The sequence below is a fragment of the Oncorhynchus masou genome, chromosome 15 (genome assembly GCF_036934945.1).
Source record: "Oncorhynchus masou masou isolate Uvic2021 chromosome 15, UVic_Omas_1.1, whole genome shotgun sequence".
Lineage (NCBI taxonomy): Eukaryota > Metazoa > Chordata > Actinopteri > Salmoniformes > Salmonidae > Oncorhynchus > Oncorhynchus masou.
Genome location: NC_088226.1, coordinates 66,301,692 through 66,324,754, shown reverse-complemented (window position 1 = coordinate 66,324,754; position 23,063 = coordinate 66,301,692). Strand labels below are relative to the sequence as shown.

Below are 23,063 nucleotides of genomic sequence, written 5' to 3'. Positions count from 1 at the left end.
CCAATTGAGTAAAAGTCTCAAAGTTCAGTATTTGGTATTAAATATACTTATAAAAGAAAACTATAATTTCAAATGTCTCATATGAAGCAAACCAAATTATTTATTTATATATAAACAATGTAAGGATAGCCAGGGGCACTCCAACACTCAGACATCATTTTCAAACGAAGCACTTGTGTTTAGTGAGTCCACCATATCAGAAGCAGTAGCGAGGACCCGCATTCTCTTGATAAGTGCATGAATTTGACCATTTTCCTGTCCTGCTAAGCATTCGGGAACGTTACGAGTAAGTCTGAGTGTCAGGGAAAGGGTATGGGAGTAAAGAGTAAATATTTTCTTTAGGACTGTAGTAGAGTAAAACTAAAAGTTGTCCAATCTCAATAGTAAATTACAGATACAAAAACGACTTAAGTAGTACTTCAAAAGTATTTTTACGTATTTACTTTACACCACTGAAAATGGTTTAATCCATGTTGTTTCAATACACAAACCAAAAATCAACCGGAAGGCAAGTGGATGCTATAGAGACTCAGTGTAACTTTAATAACTGTAGATGATAACATGTATTAAATCAGCATAATAATTTAGACCACATTGACATATTTGACTCATGGCTGATGTCTGCCGTTCTTAGGTTTCCACTAGAGGTCTTCACAGATCCACCTGTAACCGAATACCCGAGAGGGTTCGGATCCACAATTCTAAATAATGTCACAGGTCTGGGTCGGATCTGATATGATTGTCACGGGTGTATAATTTTAACGACCAAATAAACACGCAAACCTGGTTTCAAAAAACAGATAAAGCAACCCGGCACGCCTCTCCCCTATTTGACCTAGATAGTTTGTGTGTATGCATTGATATGTAGGCTACGTGTGCCTTAAAAAAAATAAAAATGTATGTAGTTCTGTCCTTGAGCTGTTCTCGTCTATTAATGTTCTGTATAATGTTTCATGTTTTTTTGTGGACCCCAGGAAGAGTAACTGCTGCTTTTGCAACAGCTAATGGGGATCCTAATAAAATACCAAAATACCAAATGTCCGGAAGTACCCATACAGATCTGCTGTAGTACAGAGAGAGAGAAATCATATCATTTAAGCTGCTCCTCGTTTCACAAGAGTGGCATGTCTCGCTTGTTGTTGGCCAATCATAAGTCATCAAAGCAGCAATAGGCTAGAACAGTGTTTTCCAAACTCAGTCCCGGGGACCCTAAGCAGTACACGTTTTGTTTGTTTGACTTAGCACTACACACAGCTGATTCAAATAATCAACTGATCATTAAAAACGTTGATTATTTGAATCAGCTGTGTAGTGCTAAGGCAAACAAACAAAACATGCACCGCTTAGGGTCCCCGGAACTGAGTTTGGAAAACGCTGGGCTATAGTCATAGAGCCTCCATGTGTGGCAAAAGTTAGGAAATATCAATGGAATATTTAATTTAAAATGACGGAAGTTAAAGGAGAGGGATAGGCTACAAAAACCAAGAGCCAACAGGTAGGCTGCTACTTAATATTCTGAATGAAGTTGTTTCTAACTGTGTAGGACGAGATTAACACAGCTAGCTAGGCTGCTATTCACTCTAACATAGCGCGAGTCGGCTTAGTCGGTTGCCGTTTCTCGTCTCTCCCTCCCACTCCCCTGCTCCCTGTGTCACGTCCTGCTAGAGCTCTACCTCTCCCTCCCTCTTCCCTGCTCCCCGTGTCACTAGCTGTCACGTCCTGCTAGAGCTCTACCTCTCCCTCCCCCTTCCCTGCTCCCTGTGTCACTAGCTGACACGTCCTGCTAGAGCTCTACCTCTCCCTCGCTTTATCACCGCCGGTCGCTTAAAAATTGACTTTAATGTGAATTCCCTCACTCGTATCCGGACTGGATCCAACCAGGTCTACGCAGAATGGGTCTAGTTGTCCTCGTGTCCATTCGGAACGGGTCTCTATATTTAACAAATAAATGTAGGCATATTGGGTCCGGACGGGAAAGCCCCAGGTCCATTTCGGAACAGGTACAACTTTTTGAACCCGTGAAGGCCTCTAGTTTTAACATCTTGAGCACTGGAGACTCATCCTTCATTAGTACTGGAGGAAATTCCCCATTGATGCCCTGTCCATTTTACTTACAATAGTTTGGTTGTAGACATTTCATTCCCAGCAACCTTCGCTGTGTTGGAAGTGACCCCTATAGATCACCTCCCACTTCCTAAAACCAACGAAACAAAGTCCTGTGTTCCACAATTCAATGCAGCAAGACAACAGGACGACATCACAGAAATCGGATTCCAGCTCCAAACTGGACCCCGTCGCATATCCTAAAACAAACAAAGACCAAAGTGTCATTTCTTAACAGTAACCCAATACCCTTTTCACAATACTGAGCCAAACATCTAGCTGTACTGGGCTGGCCTGGTTACACAACCACCACATTTGCTGAAACCATTATGGAAATGACACAGGAAAATAAATTAACCAAGCCAGTACGGTTTGAGTTGGCCCTTTATGGTGAATCAGACATAAGTCTTCTGCTCATCTCCAGTGCATTCGGAAAGTATTCAGACCCCTTTGTGTTACGTTACAGGCCTTATTCTACAATGGATTAAATAGTTTCCTCCCCCCACGTCCATCTACACACACTACCCCATAATGAAAAAGCAAAAACAGGTTTTTCAAAATCTTTGCTAATTTATAAGAAAAAAAACAAAAACAGATATCACATTTACATCAGAGATCTCAGAAGACATAAGAATTGGTTACTTGCATAAAGCTGAAACGGGTTACAAAAGTATCTCTAAAAGCCTTGATATTCATCAGTCCACGGTAAGACAAATTGTCTATAAATAGAGAAAGTTCAGCACTGTTGCTACTCTCTCTAGGAGTGGCCGTCCTGCAAAGATGACTGCAAGAGGACAGCGCAGAATACTAGAGTGTCAGCTAAAGACTTACAGAAATCTCTGGAACATGCTAACATCTCTGTTGACGAGTCTACGATACGCAAAACACTAAACAAGAATGGTGTTCATACGAGGACACTACGGAAGAAGCCACTGCTGTCCAAAAAAACCCCATTGCTGCACGTCTGAAGTTCGCAAAAGTGCACCTGGATGTTCCACAGCGCTACCGGCAAAATATTATGTGGACAGATTAAACTACAGTTGGGTTGTTTGGAAGGAAGGAACACACAACACTGTGTGGAGAAAAAAAGGCACAGCACACCAACATCAAAACCTCATCCCAACTGTAAAGTATAGTGGAGGGAGCATTGTGGTTTGGCCTCAGGGCCTGGACAGCTTGCTAACATCGATGGAAAAATGAATTCCCAAGATCATCAAGACATTTTGCAGGAGAATGTAAGGCTATCTGTCCTCCAATTGAAGCTCAACTGAAGTTGGGTGACGCAACAGGACAACGACCCAAAACACAGAAGTAAATCAACAATAGAATGGCTTCTTCAACAAAAGAAAATACACTTTCTGGAATGGCCCAGTCAGAGTCCTGACCTCAACCCAATTGAGATGCTGTGGCATGACCTCAAGCGGTTCACACCAGACATGGCAAGAATATTGGTGAACTGAAACAGTTTTGTGAAGAAGAATGGTCCAAGATTCCTCTTAATTGTTGTACAGGTCTGATCCGCAACTACAGAAAACGTTTGGTTGGGGTTACTGCTGCCAAAGGAGGGTCAACCAGTTATTAAATCCAAGGTTTCACATGCTTTTCCCACCCTGCACTGTGAATCTTTACAGTGTGTTCAATAGAGAGTGTGATATTAGTTTAAGCAGACTGCGTTTGTCTATTGTTGTGACTTAGATGAAGATCAGATCAAATGTTATGACCAATTTATGAAGAAATCCAGGTCTGTATGGTTCACATTCTTTTTCTTGCCACTCAGTATTTAGACCCTTTACTCAGTACTTTGTTGAAGCACCCTTGGCAGCGATTACAGCCTTGAGTCTTCTTGGGTATGACGCTACAAGCATGGCACACCTGTATTTGTGGAAATTCTCCCATTCTTCTCTGCAGATCTTCTCAAGCTCTGTCAGGTTGGTCAGGTTGGATTGGGAGCGTTGCTGCGCAGCTATTTTCAGGTCTCTCCAGAGATGTTCGATCAGGTTCAAGTCCAGGCTCTGGCTGGGCCACTCAAGGACATTGAGACTTGTCCCAAAGCCACACCTGCAATGTCTTGGCTGTGTGCTTAGCGTCTATGCCCTGTTGGAAGGTGAACCGCCGCCCCAGTCTGAGGTCCTGAGCGCTCTGGAGCAGGTTTTCAAGGATCTCTCTGTACTTTTCTCCGTTCATCATTCCCTCCATCCTGACTAGTCTCCTAGTCCTGCCTCTGAAAAACATCCCCACAGCATGATGCTGCCACCACCATGCTTCACCTTAGCGATGGTGCTAGGTTTCCTCCAGACATGACGCTTGGCATTCAGGCGAAAGAGTTCAATCTTGGTTTCAACAGACCAGAGAATGTTTATGATGATCCGAGAGTCCTTTAGGTGCCTGTCTTGTGCCTTTTACTGAGTTGCTTCCATCTGGCCACTCTACCATAAAGGCCTGATTGGTGGAGTGCTGCAGAGATGGTTGTCCTTCTGGAAGATTCCCCCATCTCCACAGAGGAACTCTGGAGCTCTGTCAGAGGGACCATCTGACCAAGGCCACTGCGTTCTTGGGGACCGTCAATGCTGCAGAAATGTTTTGGTACCTTCCCCAGATCTGTGCCTTGACACAATCCTGTCTCAGAGCTCTACAGACATTTCCTTCGACCTCATGGTTTGGTTTTTGCTCTGACATGCACTGTCAACAATGGGACCTTATATAGACAGGTGTGTGCCTTTCCAAATCATCTCCAAACAATTTAAATTGACCACAGGTGGACTCCAATCAAGTTGTAGAAACATCTAGGATGATCAGTGGAAACAGGATGCACTGGAGCTCAATTTTGAGTCTCATGGCAAAGGGTGTGAATAGGTATGTAAATAAGTTTATTTTATTTTATACATTTGCAAACATTTCTAAAACCCTGTTTTTGCTTCATTATGGGGTATTGTGTGTAAATTGATGGAAAACATTTATTTATTACATTTTTGAATAAGGCTGTAACGTAACACTGTGGAAAAAGTGAAGGGGTCTGAATACTTTACGAATACACTATATGAACCATATAGTATAGTTTCTAAGCTATGGACCATCATGTCATGGTTTGATAACAGGAAGGGCAGATAATGGGCTACCTGTCTCCACTCTGGACGCCCATGGGAATGCAGTAGTTGAGCTCCAGCCGAGCGATGTTTCCGAGTCTCAGCACGATTCCCGCTCCATAGGACCAGCGGATACACTCTGCCAGCTTACTCAGGTGTGCTCGAGGCCCGTCACCTGGAGCAACACACATACACCACAGCCTGAGGGGTCATGACACTTCAAAAGCACAAGAAAGCGGATTTCCACACCCACCATGTCAGATTGTTCTGAAATCGTAAGATTAGCATTCCCGGAAACATTTTGTTGAAATCTAATTGGCTCTCTACATATTACTAGGTCATTCCACTCCTCCACATACATAAATACATACATAATTGTGATGGAGTCCTGCGGATTTCTCATACTGATGAATTTGAACATAGATTCAGCTTCCAAAGATATTACAGCTATCATCACAGAAGATCTGACACTTCCACATCATAGATCGTGGGGTTCAATTACATCTTTAAAACACACACCATAGTTGAGGTTACACAGGTTCCCAGCATTGAGGAAGAAGTGGGTCCTGAAGAGGTCTCCGAATCCCCCTTTGCCTGGACGGAAGGGCAGTGGAGTATACAGGTGGACGGCTCCAGCCCAATACACCTCACCTCCCAGGTAGTCACCTGGTCATTCAGACAATAAAACCACACGATGTGAGAAAGTTAACCATCTAAAAAACAATAAAAAAATAAAATCGGACTTCATTCAAACGGACAGAGGATAACATCTCACCTTCACTCTGTGGGCCGATGCTGTACATACTGAATCCTCTGACGCTAGTAGGACCACCGAGATAGAACCTAAAGAGACATATCGGTAGAAACCATAGAAACAATCCCTAAAAACAAACCATAAAAACAGAATTCCTGCTACATCACAATCATGCTTCAAGGGAAAGAGGATCATTTTGTACATGTATTAAAACAGAGTTGGGCCAATTCCAGTCCCCTTGTTTAGGGGGTCTGTGGTCCAACCTGGGATATTTTTTTATATAGAAGGACTGAGAAGCTCAGTTCTGGTGACTTGAGTGTATATGTATATAGATATATATTCAATCACCATCTAAAACATAATTTACACCTCCAGAAATGAGCCCCAAAAACATATTGGTAAAAATGTTTAAATTATTTGTACCATATATCCTGTCCATGGTATATTGTCAGATGTTCTATTAGTAATAGGCATTATCACCTCTAGCCAACTGATGCTGCATAGCGGCTATAACATGTACATAGGCTGAAGCATGGGGTTTGTCCATCTGCATTTACCCTACTGGACACAACATTCTGAATGTTATTATTTTTAAATATACAGTACCAGTCAAAAGTTTGGACACACCTACTTATTCCAGGGTCTTTATTTTTTAAACTATTTTCTACATTGTATAATAATCGTGAAGACATCAACACTATTAAATAACACATATGGAATCATATAGTACCAAAAATATATATTTTATATTAGATACTTTGAAGTATCTTAACAAACAGATTACCAACCATTTTGAATCCCACCGTACCTTCTCCACTATGCAATCTGGTTTCAGAGCTGGTCATGGGTGCACCTCAGCCACGCTGAAGGTCCTAAATAACATCATAACTACCATCGATAAGAGACATTACTGTGCAGCCGTATTCATCAACCTGGCCAAGGCTTTCGACTCTGTCAATCACCACATTCTTATTGGCAGAATCGACAGACTTGGTTTCTCAAATGATTGCCTCGCCTGGTTTACCAATTACTTCTCTGATAGAGTTCAGTGTGTTAAATCGGAGGTCCGGACCTTTGGCAGTCTCGATGGGGGTGCCACAGGGTTCAATCCTCGGTCCGACTCTCTTCTCTGTATACATCAATGATGTTGCTCTTGCTGCTGGTGATTCTCTGGTACACCTCTTTGCAGACGACACCATTCTATATACTTCCGGCCCCTCTTTGGACACTGTTAACTAACCTCCAGACGAGCTTCAATGCCATACAACTCTCCTTCCGTGGCCTCCAACTGCTCTTAAATGCAAGTAAAACTAAATGCATGCTATTGAACCGATCACTGCCCACACCTGCTTGCCAGTCCAGCATCACTACTCTGGACGGCTCTGACTTACATGTACTACTACAAATATGTGGAATACATGGACAACTACAAATACCTAGGTGTCTGGTTAGACTGTGAACTCTCCTTCCAGACTCACATTAAGCATCTCCAATCCAAAATTAAATCTAGAATTGGCTTCCTATATTGCAACAAAGCATCCTTCACTCATACTGCCAAACATACCCTCGTAAAACTGACCATCCTACCGATCCTCGACTTCGGTGATGTCATCTATAAAATAGGCTCCACTCTACTCAACAAATTGGATGCAGTCTATCACAGTGCCATCTGATTTGTCACCAAAGCCCCATACACTACCCAACATTGCAACCTGTATGCTCTCGTTGGTTGGCCCTCGCTTCATACTCGTCGCCAAACCCACTGGCTACAGGTTATCTACAAGCCTCTGCTAGGTAAAGCCCTGCCTTATCTCAGCTCATTGGTCACCAAAGCAGCACCCACTCGTAGCACGTGCTCCAGCAGGTATATCTCACTGGTCACCCCAAAAGCCAATTCCTCCTTTGGTTGTCTTTCCTTCCAGTTCTCTACTGCCAATGACTGGAATGAACTGAAAATATCTCTGAAGCTGGAGACTCATATCTCCCTCACGAGGTCTAAGCACCAGCTGTCAAAGCAGCTCACAGATCACTGCACCTGTACATAGCAAATCTGTAAACAGCCCATCTATCTACCTACCTCATCCCCATACAATATTTATTTATCTTGCTCCTTTGCACCCCAGTATCTCTACCTGCACATTCATCTTCTGCACATCTACCATTCCAGTGTTTAATTGCTGTATTGTAATTACTTCGCCACAATGGCCTATTTCTTGTCTTAACTCCCTTATCTTACCTCATTTGCACTCACTATATATAGATTTTTTTCTTTTGTTCTGCTGTATTATTGACTATGTTTTGTTTATTCCATGTTTAACTCTGTGTTGTTGTATGTGTCGTACTGCTTTGCTTTATCTTGGCCAGGTCGCAGTTGAAAATGAGAACTTGTTCTCAACTATCCTACCTGGTTAAATAAAGGTGAAATAAAAAAATAAAGTAGCCACCCTTTGCCTTGATGACAGCTTTGTACACTCTTGGCATTCTCTCAACCAGCTTCATGAGGTAGTCACCTGGAATGCATTTCAATTAACAGGTGAATGACTAGCTGTGTCCAAACTTTTGACTGGTACTGTATAAATAATGACTAATCATTCACTTGAATTACTATTATATATATTTGTTCCATTTAAGACAAATTTCTCCTTTGAGATTTATTGCCAGGATGCTTGAAACTCTGGTTGTAACTGAATCTGTTAAATGACACCACCTGAAGGAGAAACAGTTGTAACTGAATCTGTAAAAAGATGCCACTTGAAGGAGTAAAGAAATAAAATGGTAGCAAACTGACGCCGCTCTGGTTTAACAAAGGCCAAAACTGCTTTCAAAAAGGCTTTTCCCGCGATGGCATTAATAATTGTTGTGCATAGACAGAGTACATGCTTCCCTCCCTATCACAACCTGAATGCACCTAGAGCGGAAAACCTTTCATATAGAACGCATAACAACAAGCCGACCAGGGAAACAGCGTTAGGTTCAAACACACAACAACAACAAGCCGACCAGGGAAACTGTGTTAGGTTCTAACACACAACAACAACAAACCGAACAGGGAAACAGCGTTAGGTTCTAACACACAACAACAACAAGCCGACCAGGGAAACGGTGTTAGGTTCTAACACACAACAACAACAAGCCGACCAGGGAAACGGTGTTAGGTTCTAACACACAACAATAACAACAACAAGCCGACCAGGGAAACGGTGTTAGGTTCTAACACACTCACGGGAAGCTTAGTAAAGCTTAAACCAAGTTTATTCATCTACTGGGTCATACAGCTGCATAAGACAAGGAACATATTCATACAAGCACCTGCATTTAACCCTTTCTCCTATGCTGAGCCCCTTCCTTACACATCTAAACAGCCAATACATCTCTGTTGCTAAGATTATATTCTTCCTCACTTCATCTGACCTCGGCCCCAAATTCCTCACTCCTCCCCACAGGATCCCTGGATGTTCAACAAAAACATATCCTGACAGAATGTGAACGTTATACACCCCTCCCCCCCCCCGTCTCCCTCAGTGACATGAAGAAGTATATTTCATATCTAAAAAGTCAGAACCTATCAATAGGTCAACTATTCTGCTAGGTTGGTTGTCTGATTTGTGTTAATAACATGACATGGTGAGATAGTAGCACTGGAAAGTCCTGACCTCAGTGATGAAGTTGAGGCTTTGAATGACGCTACAGTAGCTACAGTAGACTAGACACCACTGTCTGAGTTGAGCGCCACGGCCCATTATAGACCATTTCATTCCCTTCATCTGAACATCAGTGTCAGCAACAATCATGCATGTCAGTTCAGTGGAAACAGCTTAACAGAGAACATTAAATATTTGTGAATATATTTCATAGCCTAACACTGAAGCATGTACTTTCTATGTCATCTCCAAACCAGAAACTTTTATTTTGGATCTACACAGATCTCAAAAACGACCTCTCCAGAATCCATATGACAGAAATCCATCGAACTTTAACCCCTGACTATACAGTATAAAGACAACATGGCAGGGACACATTAAAAATCGGCTAGCGTGCCATGTTCGACACCCCTGCGTTTCACTTATGGTTTTGTGAAACGGAGAGAAGTATTGTCTTACCTGTCAGCAATGCAAGTTGGCTTATCTCCAATGGGCAGAAGGCATCCGCCCCAGAGAGATGCAGACAGGACCTGGAAGATAGAGGACGAGGTCTCAACAAATGTGCTCTTTTATCCCACATTTTTTCCAACCTGGTCAAAACCATTTGTCAACCCTCCATCAACAAGCTGTTTACATTAGGCTCAGGCTCTCCTGCTGTCTCAAACTCTGAATGCCCAGCTATGAAAAGCCAACTGACATTTACTCCTGAGGTGCTGACCAGTTGCCCTCTTATACAACCATTGTGATTATTATCTGAACCTGCTGGTCATTTATGAACGTTTTAACATATTGAACAACTATCTGGCCTTAACGACCATGTCATTTTATAATCTCCACCCAGCACAGCTAGAAGAGAACTGGTCACCCCTCAGAGCCTGGTTCCTCTCTAGGTTTCTTTCTAGGGAGTTTTTCCTTGCCGGCGTGCTTCTACATCTGAATGGCTTGCTGTTTGGGGTTTTACGCTGGGTTTCTATATAAGCAATGTGACATCTGCTGACGTAAATAGGGTTTTCTAAATACATTTGATTGATTGATGGTTATAACTTGTTTACTATAAAGATGGTCCAGAACCAATTCAATACTCAGACTGAGATCCAACTTGTGATTCATGTGTGTAACTAAAGTTTTTCGCACAAATTTCTTCTTGATAAATAGGACGATTATAGTTTCTCACCGAGTCCCAGAAAAGACGTTTGTTAAATTGGAGCTCAAAGTCCTCTTTCAGAAAACTGGCATCTCCTCCAGTGTAGCCAGCCAACTCCTACAAAATCACAACAACGCATCAGCTGAATGAGTTGTTGGTTCAAAAATGGTCTGGGGAAAATGGTTTTATTAAGGTATTACCATTGAATACAACACTGGGCCAGGTAATGTTCACCTAACCTACACACCTGGTTGATTTTCAGCAAGGCTCCCCTCCTGGGAAGGATTGTGGAGTTTCTGGTGTCGATGACCATGGCATGCTATGAGGGCCAAGGAGAAAAGAGCAAAATGTTGAGGAAAAAGTCAAGTGTCTCAGTGTGACCGAATCTTAACTCGAGATCCACGTTAGCAAAGTTTTTTTTTTTCTTCTCACAAATTTCCCATTGACATCAATGGAAGATTTACACAAATGAAGTGTACAGATCTCAGAACAGGAGTTCGGGCCTCAATGTATTACCACAATGTCTTAATCCCTTGGACTAAAAAAAGGGTAGTTGTGTGAGGGATTGTGAAGCGAAACTCAAGTCCTGGTACCGAGAGTGATGACTTGAGGGAGTGGCCGCTCTCCTCCCGGACTGCGAACGAGGCGGTACGTGCCAGACATCCCAGCTCTCGCCACACACCCTCCCACTTCAGGGTGTGGTTTGTCTTCCAAAGAGGGAACTGTTTGCAAAACAGAGAGGGAGAAAGAAGAGAGGATCAACCACTTGCAAGTGCATTACAGCAGGATTAAATTTAATTTGAAAATAAAATCGCTGAGAAGTTCCAATTCTACTCATCGCAGTTAGCATAACAACAGTAAATGAGAACTCGATAGTAATGATAGATGGATGAATGGAAAAATGTTCTTTACACTGAATTCTGTGGAGACGCCACGATCAGTCTCTCTCAGCGAGCTCCATGGAAACTGGCCTGTGACTTTGTAAAAGTTAACAGCGAAACTGCAACAGCAAGAGCAAGTCAATTAGAAGAACAACAAAAAGAGCCCAGGGATCTATAGAATGAACAACTTAAAGGTGTTCCATCCCCAGGGATCTATAGAATGAACAACTTAAAGGTGTTCCATCCCCAGGGATCTATAGAATGAACAACTTAAAGGTGTTCCATCCCCAGGGATCTATAGAATGAACAACTTAAAGGTGTTCCATCCCCAGGGATCTATAGAATGAACAACTGTCACGACTTCTGCCGAAGTCGTTGCCTCTCCTTGTTCGGGCGGTGCTCGGCGTCACCGGTCTTCTAGCCATCATTGATCCATTTTTCATTTTCCATTGGTTTTGTCTTCCCACACACCTGTTTTCAATCCCATTCATTACCTGTTGTGTATTTAACCCTCTGTTTCCCCTCATGTCTTTGTCAGAGATTGTTTTGTCAGTGTAGTTTTATGTTGTATAGGTGCGCGTCGGGTCCTCGTACCCATATTTGTTGATGTATGTACATTTTAGTGTTATGGAGCATGTTACTTGGACTTTATTAAAAGACTCCATTTTACACTCCATTTGAGTCTCCTGCACCTGACTTCCCTGCCACCTATACACCTCTGCCTGACAGAATCTCTGACCCTAAAATATGAAGTCAGCAGGAGAGGACACTATGCCCATGGAGCTGGAGGAACGCGTTCCGGAACAAGCGAGGGAGCTTGACTGTATAAGCTCCGTCATGGATCGCATTGTCCAGAAAATGGATCAATGATGGCTAGAAGACCGGTGACGTCGAACGCCGAGCACCGCCCGAACAAGGAGAGGCAACGACTTCGGCAGAAGTCGTGACAACAACTTAAAAGGTGTTCCATCCCCAGGGATCTATAGAATGAACAATTTAAAGGTGCTACACATAGAGGAAAACATTCAGAGACATGCTAGGTGAATTGCAACAGCACAAGGCTCCATTCTAAACTAATCTTCCCCATATCCAAGGCAACAATGGTGGAGACGTGTGCTTGAGCCTCTTACTTTCGGTTTTGTTTCACCAGCTTAATTGATAATATATTTCACAGCAATTTAGATGGTACAATGACTCTCTCCACTATTCCGTGGTCGTTTTCTCAAATAAACTGAAATTGAGCGAACAGCGTAGAACTTTTACAACCAGGAAATGGCACAGTGATTTCTATATTGGCCGCTTGACGCGATTTCCACTAGATAACACAGCCACAAAGTAAAAACAGTTTTCCTTCAGATGCCGCACCGGTGGGATTAATCAATAGTTGAATATCACTGCCAATCACAACACTGGCGGGTTAAGTAATACTGTGAAACACGTTTCATTCCACTATTACTGCAGATATATTATGAACATTTTCAGAAATTACAAAAAAAAAAGTATAAAATTAAAATCCGATGTAGCACCTTTTAAATGTAAATCCGTGTATTTACAGCCCTGCTTATAATATAAGTGGCAGGTTTTTGTTCTCATACTTGCGCTCAAAGTGACCAGGTTGAGGCTTGAAGAAAGACAGCCCATAGGAAGTCTCTTTGGTGCCATAGGAGAACTGGAATGTTAGCTTTTCCGCACGACCAAAAACATTGGGCAGCTTCAGACCAAGAACCTGCAGTAAGAGGGAGGGAAAACTAGTCAAAAACCTGACCACAGCGGAGGATGGTACCTCCTTAGAGCATGTGTAATCACCACCATAGCTCTTTATAAATTAATCTGTCCTTGATTTCTAATTTCCTCTCTCCTCGCTTCCTTCTCAAAACACATTGGAGAATTTGGTCCAAGGCAGTGTTTCCCAAACTCCGTCCTCGTGACCCCAAAGGATGCAGGTTGTTGTTTTTCTTCCCACAAGCACGACACAGCTGATCTTAAAATGATTAAAGCTTGATGATTAGTTGAATCGGCTGTGTAGTGCTAGGTTAAAACGTGCACCCCCTTGGGGACCGGAGGACCTAGTTTGGGAAACACTGGTCCAAATGGAGGGACATTGGGTCCTTCTCCTCCAATACAATTTAGAAGGAGATAAGGAGATAGGACTCACAACAAGATGACTTGAGATAGAGCCCCAGGAGTTCTCACCATGCTGCCTTCGTTATTTCCAACCATGGTGTTATAGCTACCAGTCATGCGTCTCAGCTCAGTCACTTCAAACGTCACATCTAGTCCGTTAGGCAGCGCATCCACCCCTGAAAGGAAGTGGTATTTAAACATTTTTTATTACATTTTTGTATTTTTTTTTGTTTTTGTGTGTTAACCATTTTCCCCATTCCTTTTTATTATTTTCCCAACGTAATATGCAAAACTTTGGTAGTGATCCTGTTCGGATTAAGAACGGATCATCTTTCTAACCACAGTACCTTGTGAGGTATCAATGACAACCTCCACCTGTCTGAAGATACCAAGACGGAGGAGCTTCTGTCTGGCTTCGTGGGCTCTCTTCATGACCTACAAAAAAACAATTATAAATAAATAAACAAAGTAAGTTAAACTTTTGCTACAGTCTCCACAGCGTCTCCATACACAGCGCTTCCCCACTAGCTCCGGCTGTCGGCTATACAGCCGATTACAGACTCATTTTCAGACAGGTACTTTTTCCTCACTAAAATAAACTAGGCTACTTTACAATTGGCTCGTCAGAAACAAAAGGTCTGAAGAACCCTCTCCCGCTAGAATGAACGATATGCATCTTCTAGCGATCTATTGACAGGACATGTGCCTGTAAATCACAAAGCGAGCAAAGACAGGGAAACACTGCTGGTTTGACAGTCGCCTGTCTGTCCCGACTCTCGGTACCTGGGTGTGTGCGCTGAGGTTGCAGTCAAATTTCTTTACAGGTATGGTGAGAGCATATGGAATGCCGTTAACATATATGAATGATTTTTATATATCCATAAATCTATTCTAAATCTATTGCATTTTTTAAAATAAATAAAAAGAACATTTAATTTTTTTTGGATAAACAATTAATTATTTATGGAAAAATACAATTATTGATCTAAAAAAAAAAATCATTAATATATGTTAGCATCTTTCATTAGAGAACATGAATTTGCATGTCCCATATAATGTGGGAACGACAAGTCTACATCTACTTAGTCTATTGTTTTCTAGCACATTCCTTTCTTTTCGGTCACACATTAAAAGGGATACAATTTGTGTATGTCTCTGTGTCCAGAAAGACGAAAGTTTGAGATAGTTTTGCGAGCCAATGCTAACTAGCGTTAGCAGATACCCATTGACTTATTTGCATACTGGTAGACTTTTTGGCAATTATCAGCAGATAAACTATCAAAAACATTAAATGAAGTTGGTGAATCCTCCTCACTGCAGGAACATAAAATAGGCTAAGTGGAGAAAGCCTCACTCTGGTCCAAAATATGATTAAAGAAAACAGATTGAATAGTTTTAAAAGATAATGACTTATATGGTATTTCAAAGATATTGATATAGGTCTATGATTTAATCAATGTGTTGACAATAGACTAGTCAACTGCGGCTTTCTGTGTAGCAAAGCCCATGTTTAACACCTGCTTCATTATTCAATCATACCTGTATTGCACAAAGCTGAGAAAATGCCTCGTAAAAGGAAGCTCGAAACCCACGGAAGTCAGCAGACTCTTACAGGATTCTTAAGGCCCAGTGCACTCAATTTTTTTCTCCCTGTTTTATATAATATTGTACAACAGCTGATTAAACAACACTGTAAAATATGTAGATCAGTGTTATTTCCTGATAGTTACGGGTTGAAAATACAATCTAGCATTAGAATGAGGCCACCAAAATAGAGCTTGTTCTGGAAAAATAAAAAATAAAATAAAAAAGACTGTCTAAACCCCTCCCCCAGATCGAGGGAGCCTGGCTGGCTACTGTCTAAACCCCTCCCCCAGCCCAAGAGAGCCTGGCTGGCTACTGTCTAAACCCCTCCCCCAGATCGAGGGAGCCTGGCTGGCTACTGTCTAAACCCCTCCCCCAGATCGAGGGAGCCTGGTTGGCTACTGTCTAAACCCCTCCCCCAGCCCAAGAGAGCCTGGCTGGCTACTGTCTAAACCCCTCCCCCAGATCGAGGGAGCCTGGCTGGCTACTGTCTAAACCCCTCCCCCAGATCGAGGGAGCCTGGCTGGCTACTGTCTAAACCCCTCCCCCAGCCCAAGGGAGCCTGGCTGGCTACTGTCTAAACCCCTCCCCCAGATCGAGGGAGCCTGGCTGGCTACTGTCTAAACCCCTCCCCCAGATCGAGGGAGCCTGGCTGGCTACTGTCTAAACCCCTCCCCCAGCCCAAGAGAGCCTGGCTGGCTACTGTCTAAACCCCTCCCCCAGCCCAAGGGAGCCTGGCTGGCTACTGTCTAAACCCCTCCCCCAGATCGAGGGAGCCTGGCTGGCTACTGTCTAAACCCCTCCCCCAGATCGAGGGAGCCTGGCTGGCTACTGTCTAAACCCCTCCCCCAGCCCAAGGGAGCCTGGCTGGCTACTGTCTAAACCCCTCCCCCAGCCCAAGAGAGCCTGGCTGGCTACTGTCTAAACCCCTCCCCCAGCCCAAGGGAGCCTGGCTGGCTACTGTCTAAACCCCTCCCCCAGCCCAAGGGAGCCTGGCTGGCTACTGTCTAAACCCCTCCCCCAGCCCAAGGGAGCCTGGCTGGCTACTGTCTAAACCCCTCCCCCAGCCCAAGGGAGCCTGGCTGGCTACTGTCTAAACCCCTCCCCCAGCCCAAGAGAGCCTGGCTGGCTACTGTCTAAACCCCTCCCCCAGCCCAAGGGAGCCTGGCTGGCTACTGTCTAAACCCCTCCCCCAGCCCAAGGGAGCCTGGCTGGCTACTGTCTAAACCCCTCCCCCAGCCCAAGGGAGCCTGGCTGGCTACTGTCTAAACCCCTCCCCCAGCCCAAGGCAGCCTGGCTGGCTACTGTCTAAACCCCTCCCCCAGCCCAAGGCAGCCTGGCTGGCTACTGTCTAAACCCCTCCCCCAGCCCAAGGGAGCCTGGCTGGCTACTTTTTCTATTTGGCTGGCTATTAAAATTGGTGGTCTGTATCCTACTGTACTGATAGATTCACTCACGTCAATCAAGTTCTTTGCTCTGAAGACACCAGCAATCTCGTATGTTAAGCAATCCTCCTTGGTTCTTCCCAGACCATCTATGTGAACATGCTGGACTATGACCTATAGGACAAATATACAAAGGAGTTATAATCAGAATTGACAGGCAACAATAAAAAAGGTCACTTTTACATTCAACCACACAGAAAAGATGAACTAAGAAACAACTTGAGCCGTACATCTTTGTTTTCAAGAACCTCTTGTTTTGATTCCTGCTCCATTTCTGGGGTCTCGATGTCATCCGCATGAACCCCCAACTCAGGTCCTTGCATTGGCAGAGGGTCAAGACTCTGCAACACAACAGAGATTGTGATGAATCAATGACTTACCAGGATACTTCTTGTATTGTAAAGCTAGTTATCTGTACAAAACCTAATAGCTAAAATGGCATTTAGGTGGCTTTAGTGGTTTGGTTATTATGATAAAAGGTAGTTTATTTATTTATTTTATTTCACCTTTATTTAACCAGGTAGGCAAGTTGAGAACAAGTTCTCATTTACAATTGCGACCTGGCCAAGATAAAGCAAAGCAGTTCGACACACAACGACACAGAGTTACACATGGAGTAACACAAACATACAGTCAATAATACAGTATAAACAAGTCTATATACGATGTGAGCAAATGAGGTGAGATAAGGGAGGTAAAGGCAAAAAAAGGCCATGGTGGCAAAGTAAATCCAATATAGCAAGTAAAACACTGGAATGGTAGATTTGCAATGGAAGAATGTGCAAAGTAGAAATAAAAATGATGGGGTGCAAAGGAGCAAAATAAATAAATAAATACAGTAGGGAAAGAGGTAGTTGTTTGGGCTAAATTATAGGTGGGCTATGTGCAGTAATCTGTGAGCTGCTCTGACAGTTGGTTCTTAAAGCTAGTGAGGGAGATAAGTGTTTCCAGTTTCAGAGATTTTTGTAGTTCGTTCCAGTCATTGGCAGCAGAGAACTGGAAGGAGAGGCGGCCAAAGAAATAATTGGTTTTGGGGGTGACTAGAGAGATATACCTGCTGGAGCGTGTGCTACAGGTGGGAGATGCTATGGTGACCAGCGAGCTGAGATAAGGGGGGACTTTACCTAGCAGGGTCTTGTAGATGACATGGAGCCAGTGGGTTTGGCGACGAGTATGAAGCGAGGGCCAGCCAACGAGAGCGTACAGGTCGCAATGGTGGGTAGTATATGGGGCTTTGGTGACAAAACGGATTGCACTGTGATAGACTGCATCCAATTTGTTGAGTAGGGTATTGGAGGCTATTTTGTAAAAGACATCGCCAAAGTCGAGGATTGGTAGGATGGTCAGTTTTACAAGGGTATGTTTGGCAGCATGAGTGAAGGATGCTTTGTTGCGAAATAGGAAGCCAATTCTAGATTTAACTTTGGATTGGAGATGTTTGATATGGGTCTGGAAGGAGAGTTTACAGTCAAACCAGACACCTAAGTATTTGTAGTTGTCCACGTATTCTAAGTCAGAGCCGTCCAGAGTGGTGATGATGGACAGGCGGGCAGGTGCGGGTAGCAATCGGTTGAAGAGCATGCATTTAGATTTACTTGTATTTAAGAGCAATTGGAGGCCACGGAAGGAGAGTTGTATGGCATTGAAGCTTGCCTGGAGGTTAGTTAACAGTGTCCAAAGAGGGGCCGGAAGTATACAGATGGTGTCGTCTGTGTAGAGGTGGATCAGAGACTCACCAGCAGCAAGAGCGATCTCATTGATGTATACAGAGAAGAGAGTCGGTCCAAGAACTGAACCCTGTGGCACCCCCATAGAGACTGCCAGAGGTCCGGACAGCAGACCCTCCGATTTGACACACTGAACTCTATCAGAGAAGTAGTTGGTGAACCAGGCGAGGCAATCATTTGAGAAACCAAGGCTGTCGAGTCTGCCGATGAGGATGTGGTGATTGACAGAGTCGAAAGCAGTTTGGGTCAAGAGTGTCCCCCCCCTTTGAAGAGGGGGATGACCGCAGCTGCTTTCCAAACTTTGGGAATCTCAGACGACACGGAAGAGAGGTTGAACAGGCTAGTAATAGGGGTGGCAACAATTTTGGCAGATAATTTTAGAAAGAAAGGGTCCAGATTGTCTAGCCCGGCTGATTTGTAGGGGTCCAGATTTTGCAGCTCTTTCAGAACATCAGCTGAACGGATTTGGGAGAAGGAGAAATGGGGAAGGCTTGGACAAGTTGCTGTGGGGGGTGTAGTGCTGTTGACCGGGGTAGGAGTAGCCAGGTGGAAAGCATGGCCAGCTGTGGAAAATGCTTATTGAAATTCTCCATTATGGTGGATTTATCAGTGGTGACAGTGTTTCCTATCTTCAGTGCAGTGGGCAGCTGGGAGGAGGTGTTCTTATTCTCCATGGACTTTACAGTGTCCCATAACTTTTTTGAGTTAGTGTTGCGGGAAGCATATTTCTGCTTGAAAAAGCTAGCCTTGGCTTTTCTAACTGCCTGTGTATAATGGTTTCTAGCTTCCCTGAACAGCTGCATATCACGGAGGCTGTTCGATGCTAATGCAGAATGCCATAGGATGTTTTTGTGTTGGTTAAGGGCAGTCAGGTCTGGGAAGAACCAAGGGCTATATCTGTTCCTGGTTCTAAATTTCTTGAATGGGGCATGTTTATTTAAGATGGTTAGGAAGGCATTTAAAAAACAATATCCAGGCATCCTCTATTGACGGGATGAGATCAATATCCTTCCAGGATACCCCGGCCAGGTCAATTAGAAAGGCCTGCTCGCTGAAGTGTTTCAGGGAGCGTTTGACAGTGATGAGTGGAGGTCGTTTGACCGCTGACCCATTACGGATGCAGGCAATGAGGCAGTGATCGCTGAGATCTTGGTTGACGACAGCAGAGGTGTATTTAGAGGGCAAGTTGGTTAGGATGATATCTATGAAGGTGCCCGTTGAAGGCTTTGAGGAGGTACCTGGTAGGTTCATTGATAATTTGTGTGAGATTGAGGTCATCAAGTTTAGATTGTAGGATGGCTGGGGTGTTAAAAGCATGTTCCAGTTTAGGTCGCCTAGCAGCACGAGCTCTGAAGATAGATGGGGGGCAATCAGTTCACATATGGTGTCCAAAGGACAGCTGGGGGCAGAGGGTGGTCTATAGCAGGTGGCAACGGTGAGAGACTTGTTTTTAGAGAGGTGGATTTTTAAAAGTAGAAGTTCAAATTGTTTGGGTACAGACCTGGATAGTAGGACAGAACTCTGCAGGCTATCTTTGCAGTTGATTGCAACACCGCCCCCTTTGGCAGTTCTACCTTGTCTGAAAATGTTGTAGTTTGGGATTAAACTTTCAGAATTTTTGGTGGTCTTCCTAAGCCAGGATTCAGACACAGCTAGAACATCCGGGTTGGCAGAGTGTGCTAAAGCAGTGAAAAGAACAAACTTAGGGAGGAGGCTTCTAATGTTAACATGCATGAAACCAAGGCTATTACGGTTACAGAAGTCGCCAAAAGAGAGCGCCTGGGGAATAGGAGTGGAGCTAGGCACTGCAGGGCCTGGATTCACCTCTACATCGCCAGAGGAACAGAGGAGGAGTAGAATAAGGGTATTGCTAAAAGCAATAAGAATTGGTCGTCTGGAACAGAGAGTAAAAGGAGGTTTCTGGGGGCGATAAAATAGCATCAAGGTATAATGTACAGACAAAGGTATGGTAGGATGTGAATACAGTGGAGGTAAACCTAGGTATTGAGTGATGAAGAGAGAGATATTGTCTCTAGAAACATCATTGAAACCAGGAGATGTCATTGCATGTGTGGGTGGTGGAACTAATAGGTTGGATAAGGTATAGTGAGCAGGACTAGAGGCTCTACAGTGAAATAAGCCAATAAACACTAACCAGAACAGCAATGGACAAGGCATATTGACTAAGAGAGGCATGCTTAGTCGCGTGATCAAAAGGTTCCAGTGAGTAGAGAGGTTGGTTGGGGGTCACGGCGATTTAGACAGCTAGCCAGGCCATCGGTAGCAAGCTAGCATAGGATGGAGGTCTGTTATTAGCCACCTCTTGCGTTCCGTCAGTAGATTAGTGGGGTTCCGTGTGGTAGAGGGGATTAATCCAAATTACACAAAAAAAATAGATATAGTTATAGAGGCCCAAGAAGAAAAATAAATAAATAACAATAATAAAAAATAAATCAATTAATTGGTTGGTAAATACCATATTGAGATGAACTTGTACAAGTCATTCTTCAAAATGTCATTAGTTGAAGTTAGTGTAAATTTCAGAATGTGGTTGTAAGCATCTAAGCAAGCGCATGACGGCACTGGAGAATGGTGCTGAAATGTATAGAGGCCGTTTTGCAGGCTCCTGTCCAATTCTGCTATTGTGTTTTTTTCTTTTTTTTCTTCTTCTGGACATCAGAAAAGCGATCACTATCCTCGATTTGGATGAAGATTTCTACATCAATGAGTCGAAGGCACAAGACATACTGCTTACCCAGGACCAGGTCCTAATCTCAGACACTGGGAAGAAACTGCCATGCGTGTACACTGATCAGATTGTCTGATTTGATGATGCACCACCATGCATTAGTTCTGTAGGCAGCATTCTGCCTTCTCCCGACCGTTCTCAGCCATTAGCTTCGACCCACAACTGCCTCATGTGAACTACAATCCAGACACCATGTTTTAGCATTTAGGTTTATAATCATTGCTTGGCAATATGGGTTTCGAAACATATTTCCCTTATCTTTCATCAGCGTGAAAGAAGCCTTCAAATTAAAACATATATACAACTATGGGTAACTCCATCCAACAAAACTACACTTCTGCAACACTTCCCCGAGTTAAAATTATACATAGGTGTTGGAAGCATGCTAGATCGTTGCCTGGAAACCAGATGTTGAATTGCATTGAATTCCAGTGGTGTAAAGTACTTCAGTAAAAATACTTTAAAGTACTACTTAAGTAGTTTTTTTGGTTATCTGTACTTTACTATTCATAGTTTTGCCAACTTTTACTTCACTACATTCCCAAAGAAAATAATGTACTTTTTACTCCATACATTTTCCCCTGACACCCAAAAGTACTTGTTACATTTTGACAGGAAAATTGTCCAATTCACACACTTATCAAGAGAACATCCCTGGTCATCCCTACTTCCTCTGATCTGGCGGACTGACAAAACACAAATGCTTTGTTTATAAATTAATGTCGGAGTGTGCCCCTGGCTATGTGTCAAATGTTTTTATTTTTGATGGTGACATCTGGTTTGCTTAATATAAGGAATTTGAAATGGTATATACTTTTACTTTTGATAGTTAAGTACATTTGAGCTATTCCATTTACTTTTGATACTTAAGTATATTTAAAACCAAATACTTTTACTCAAGTAGTATTTTACCGGTTGACTTTCACTATTACTTGAGTCATTTTCTATTAAGGTATCTTTACTTTTGCTCAAGTAGGACCTTTGAGTACTTTTTCCACCAATGTTGAATTCAACATCAGACAGAAATTAGTGTTTGAATCAGTAAGTTTACTATCACGTCCTCTACAAGACAGAATGTTGAATAAAATCATATTTTAACGCGCTTTACCGGTTGTCCGTGCGGTTGGTCCTTTTGACTGTAGGAATGTGAGACAATATATCCACAGGAAAGTATAATTACATCAACTTTTCAAAGCGCTGGTAGTGTGTTCAGAAGCATGCACACAAGATAAATAATACATACAGAAGACGCACGCATATTTGCAGAGCTCATGCACGTGTTTACATGGTTCTGCGCTTCAGGTGATTGACATCTGATATCAGTAAAACTCCTTCCGACAGAAGGCGCCTTCGTCCAATGACTCGTGTCATGATCCAAGGGCTAACCCATATGATCACTATTTAAGATCAATGAACGTGTCGGGCGCCCGTTGCACGTTTACCAATGCTGTTGTTGCAACTATGATCATGTTAATTTCCTTTACTGACATCGACAGTTCATGTATCTGAAGTTCAGCTAGTTTCTATAGTTGGCAAGCTGTCCAACTGGGCCCCTTTCGCTGTACGTGACAGCTAGCTATACTAAGCTAGCTATTGGCTACTGCACTCAGAGGTCATGCTGTCACCCTTTGCATTTTGAGCAGTTATCCTTACCCTTGCGTGGACGGTGCCCATGATTAAGGTATTGAATGTGTAGTCCTTCAAATGTTGGTGTTTATTTTACGAAATTAAAAGACATTTAATTCACGCTCGGCTCAATAGAGATGTAGCTTCGTGGACGGGGGAAGCCATGACACCATCGAAACCACACCCCCAACTCATCCTGGGT

At 43.3% G+C, this 23,063-nt stretch overlaps 1 protein-coding gene across 1 annotated transcript; it reads right to left on the bottom strand.

Annotated features, from left to right (window-relative positions):
• Positions 1-77: 77 nt before the first annotated feature.
• LOC135556692 (sorting and assembly machinery component 50 homolog A) lies at positions 78-23,063 on the bottom strand. The gene is made up of 15 exons (XM_064990080.1): positions 22,889-23,063; positions 16,990-17,100; positions 16,772-16,873; positions 14,078-14,165; positions 13,800-13,906; positions 13,202-13,332; positions 11,638-11,725; positions 11,319-11,447; positions 10,973-11,044; positions 10,756-10,842; positions 10,041-10,111; positions 5,962-6,029; positions 5,706-5,852; positions 5,220-5,361; positions 78-2,303 (listed from the first exon to the last, which is right to left on the bottom strand). Exons 1-15 carry the CDS (start codon positions 22,907-22,909, stop codon positions 2,258-2,260), a joined length of 1,410 nt encoding a protein of 469 aa, XP_064846152.1. The 5' UTR covers positions 22,910-23,063; the 3' UTR covers positions 78-2,257.

Excerpts from the sequence above, each read along its gene's own strand:
- LOC135556692 (XM_064990080.1), bottom strand. The coding sequence starts at position 22,909 with ATGGGCACCGTCCACGCAAGG. Across the intron at positions 17,101-22,888 it reads TGGGCACCGTCCACGCAAGG|AGTCTTGACCCTCTGCCAAT; the intron begins GTAAGGATAACT and ends GTTGTGTTGCAG. Across the intron at positions 2,304-5,219 it reads GGCGTCCAGAGTGGAGACAG|GATATGCGACGGGGTCCAGT; the intron begins GTAGCCCATTAT and ends TGTTTGTTTTAG.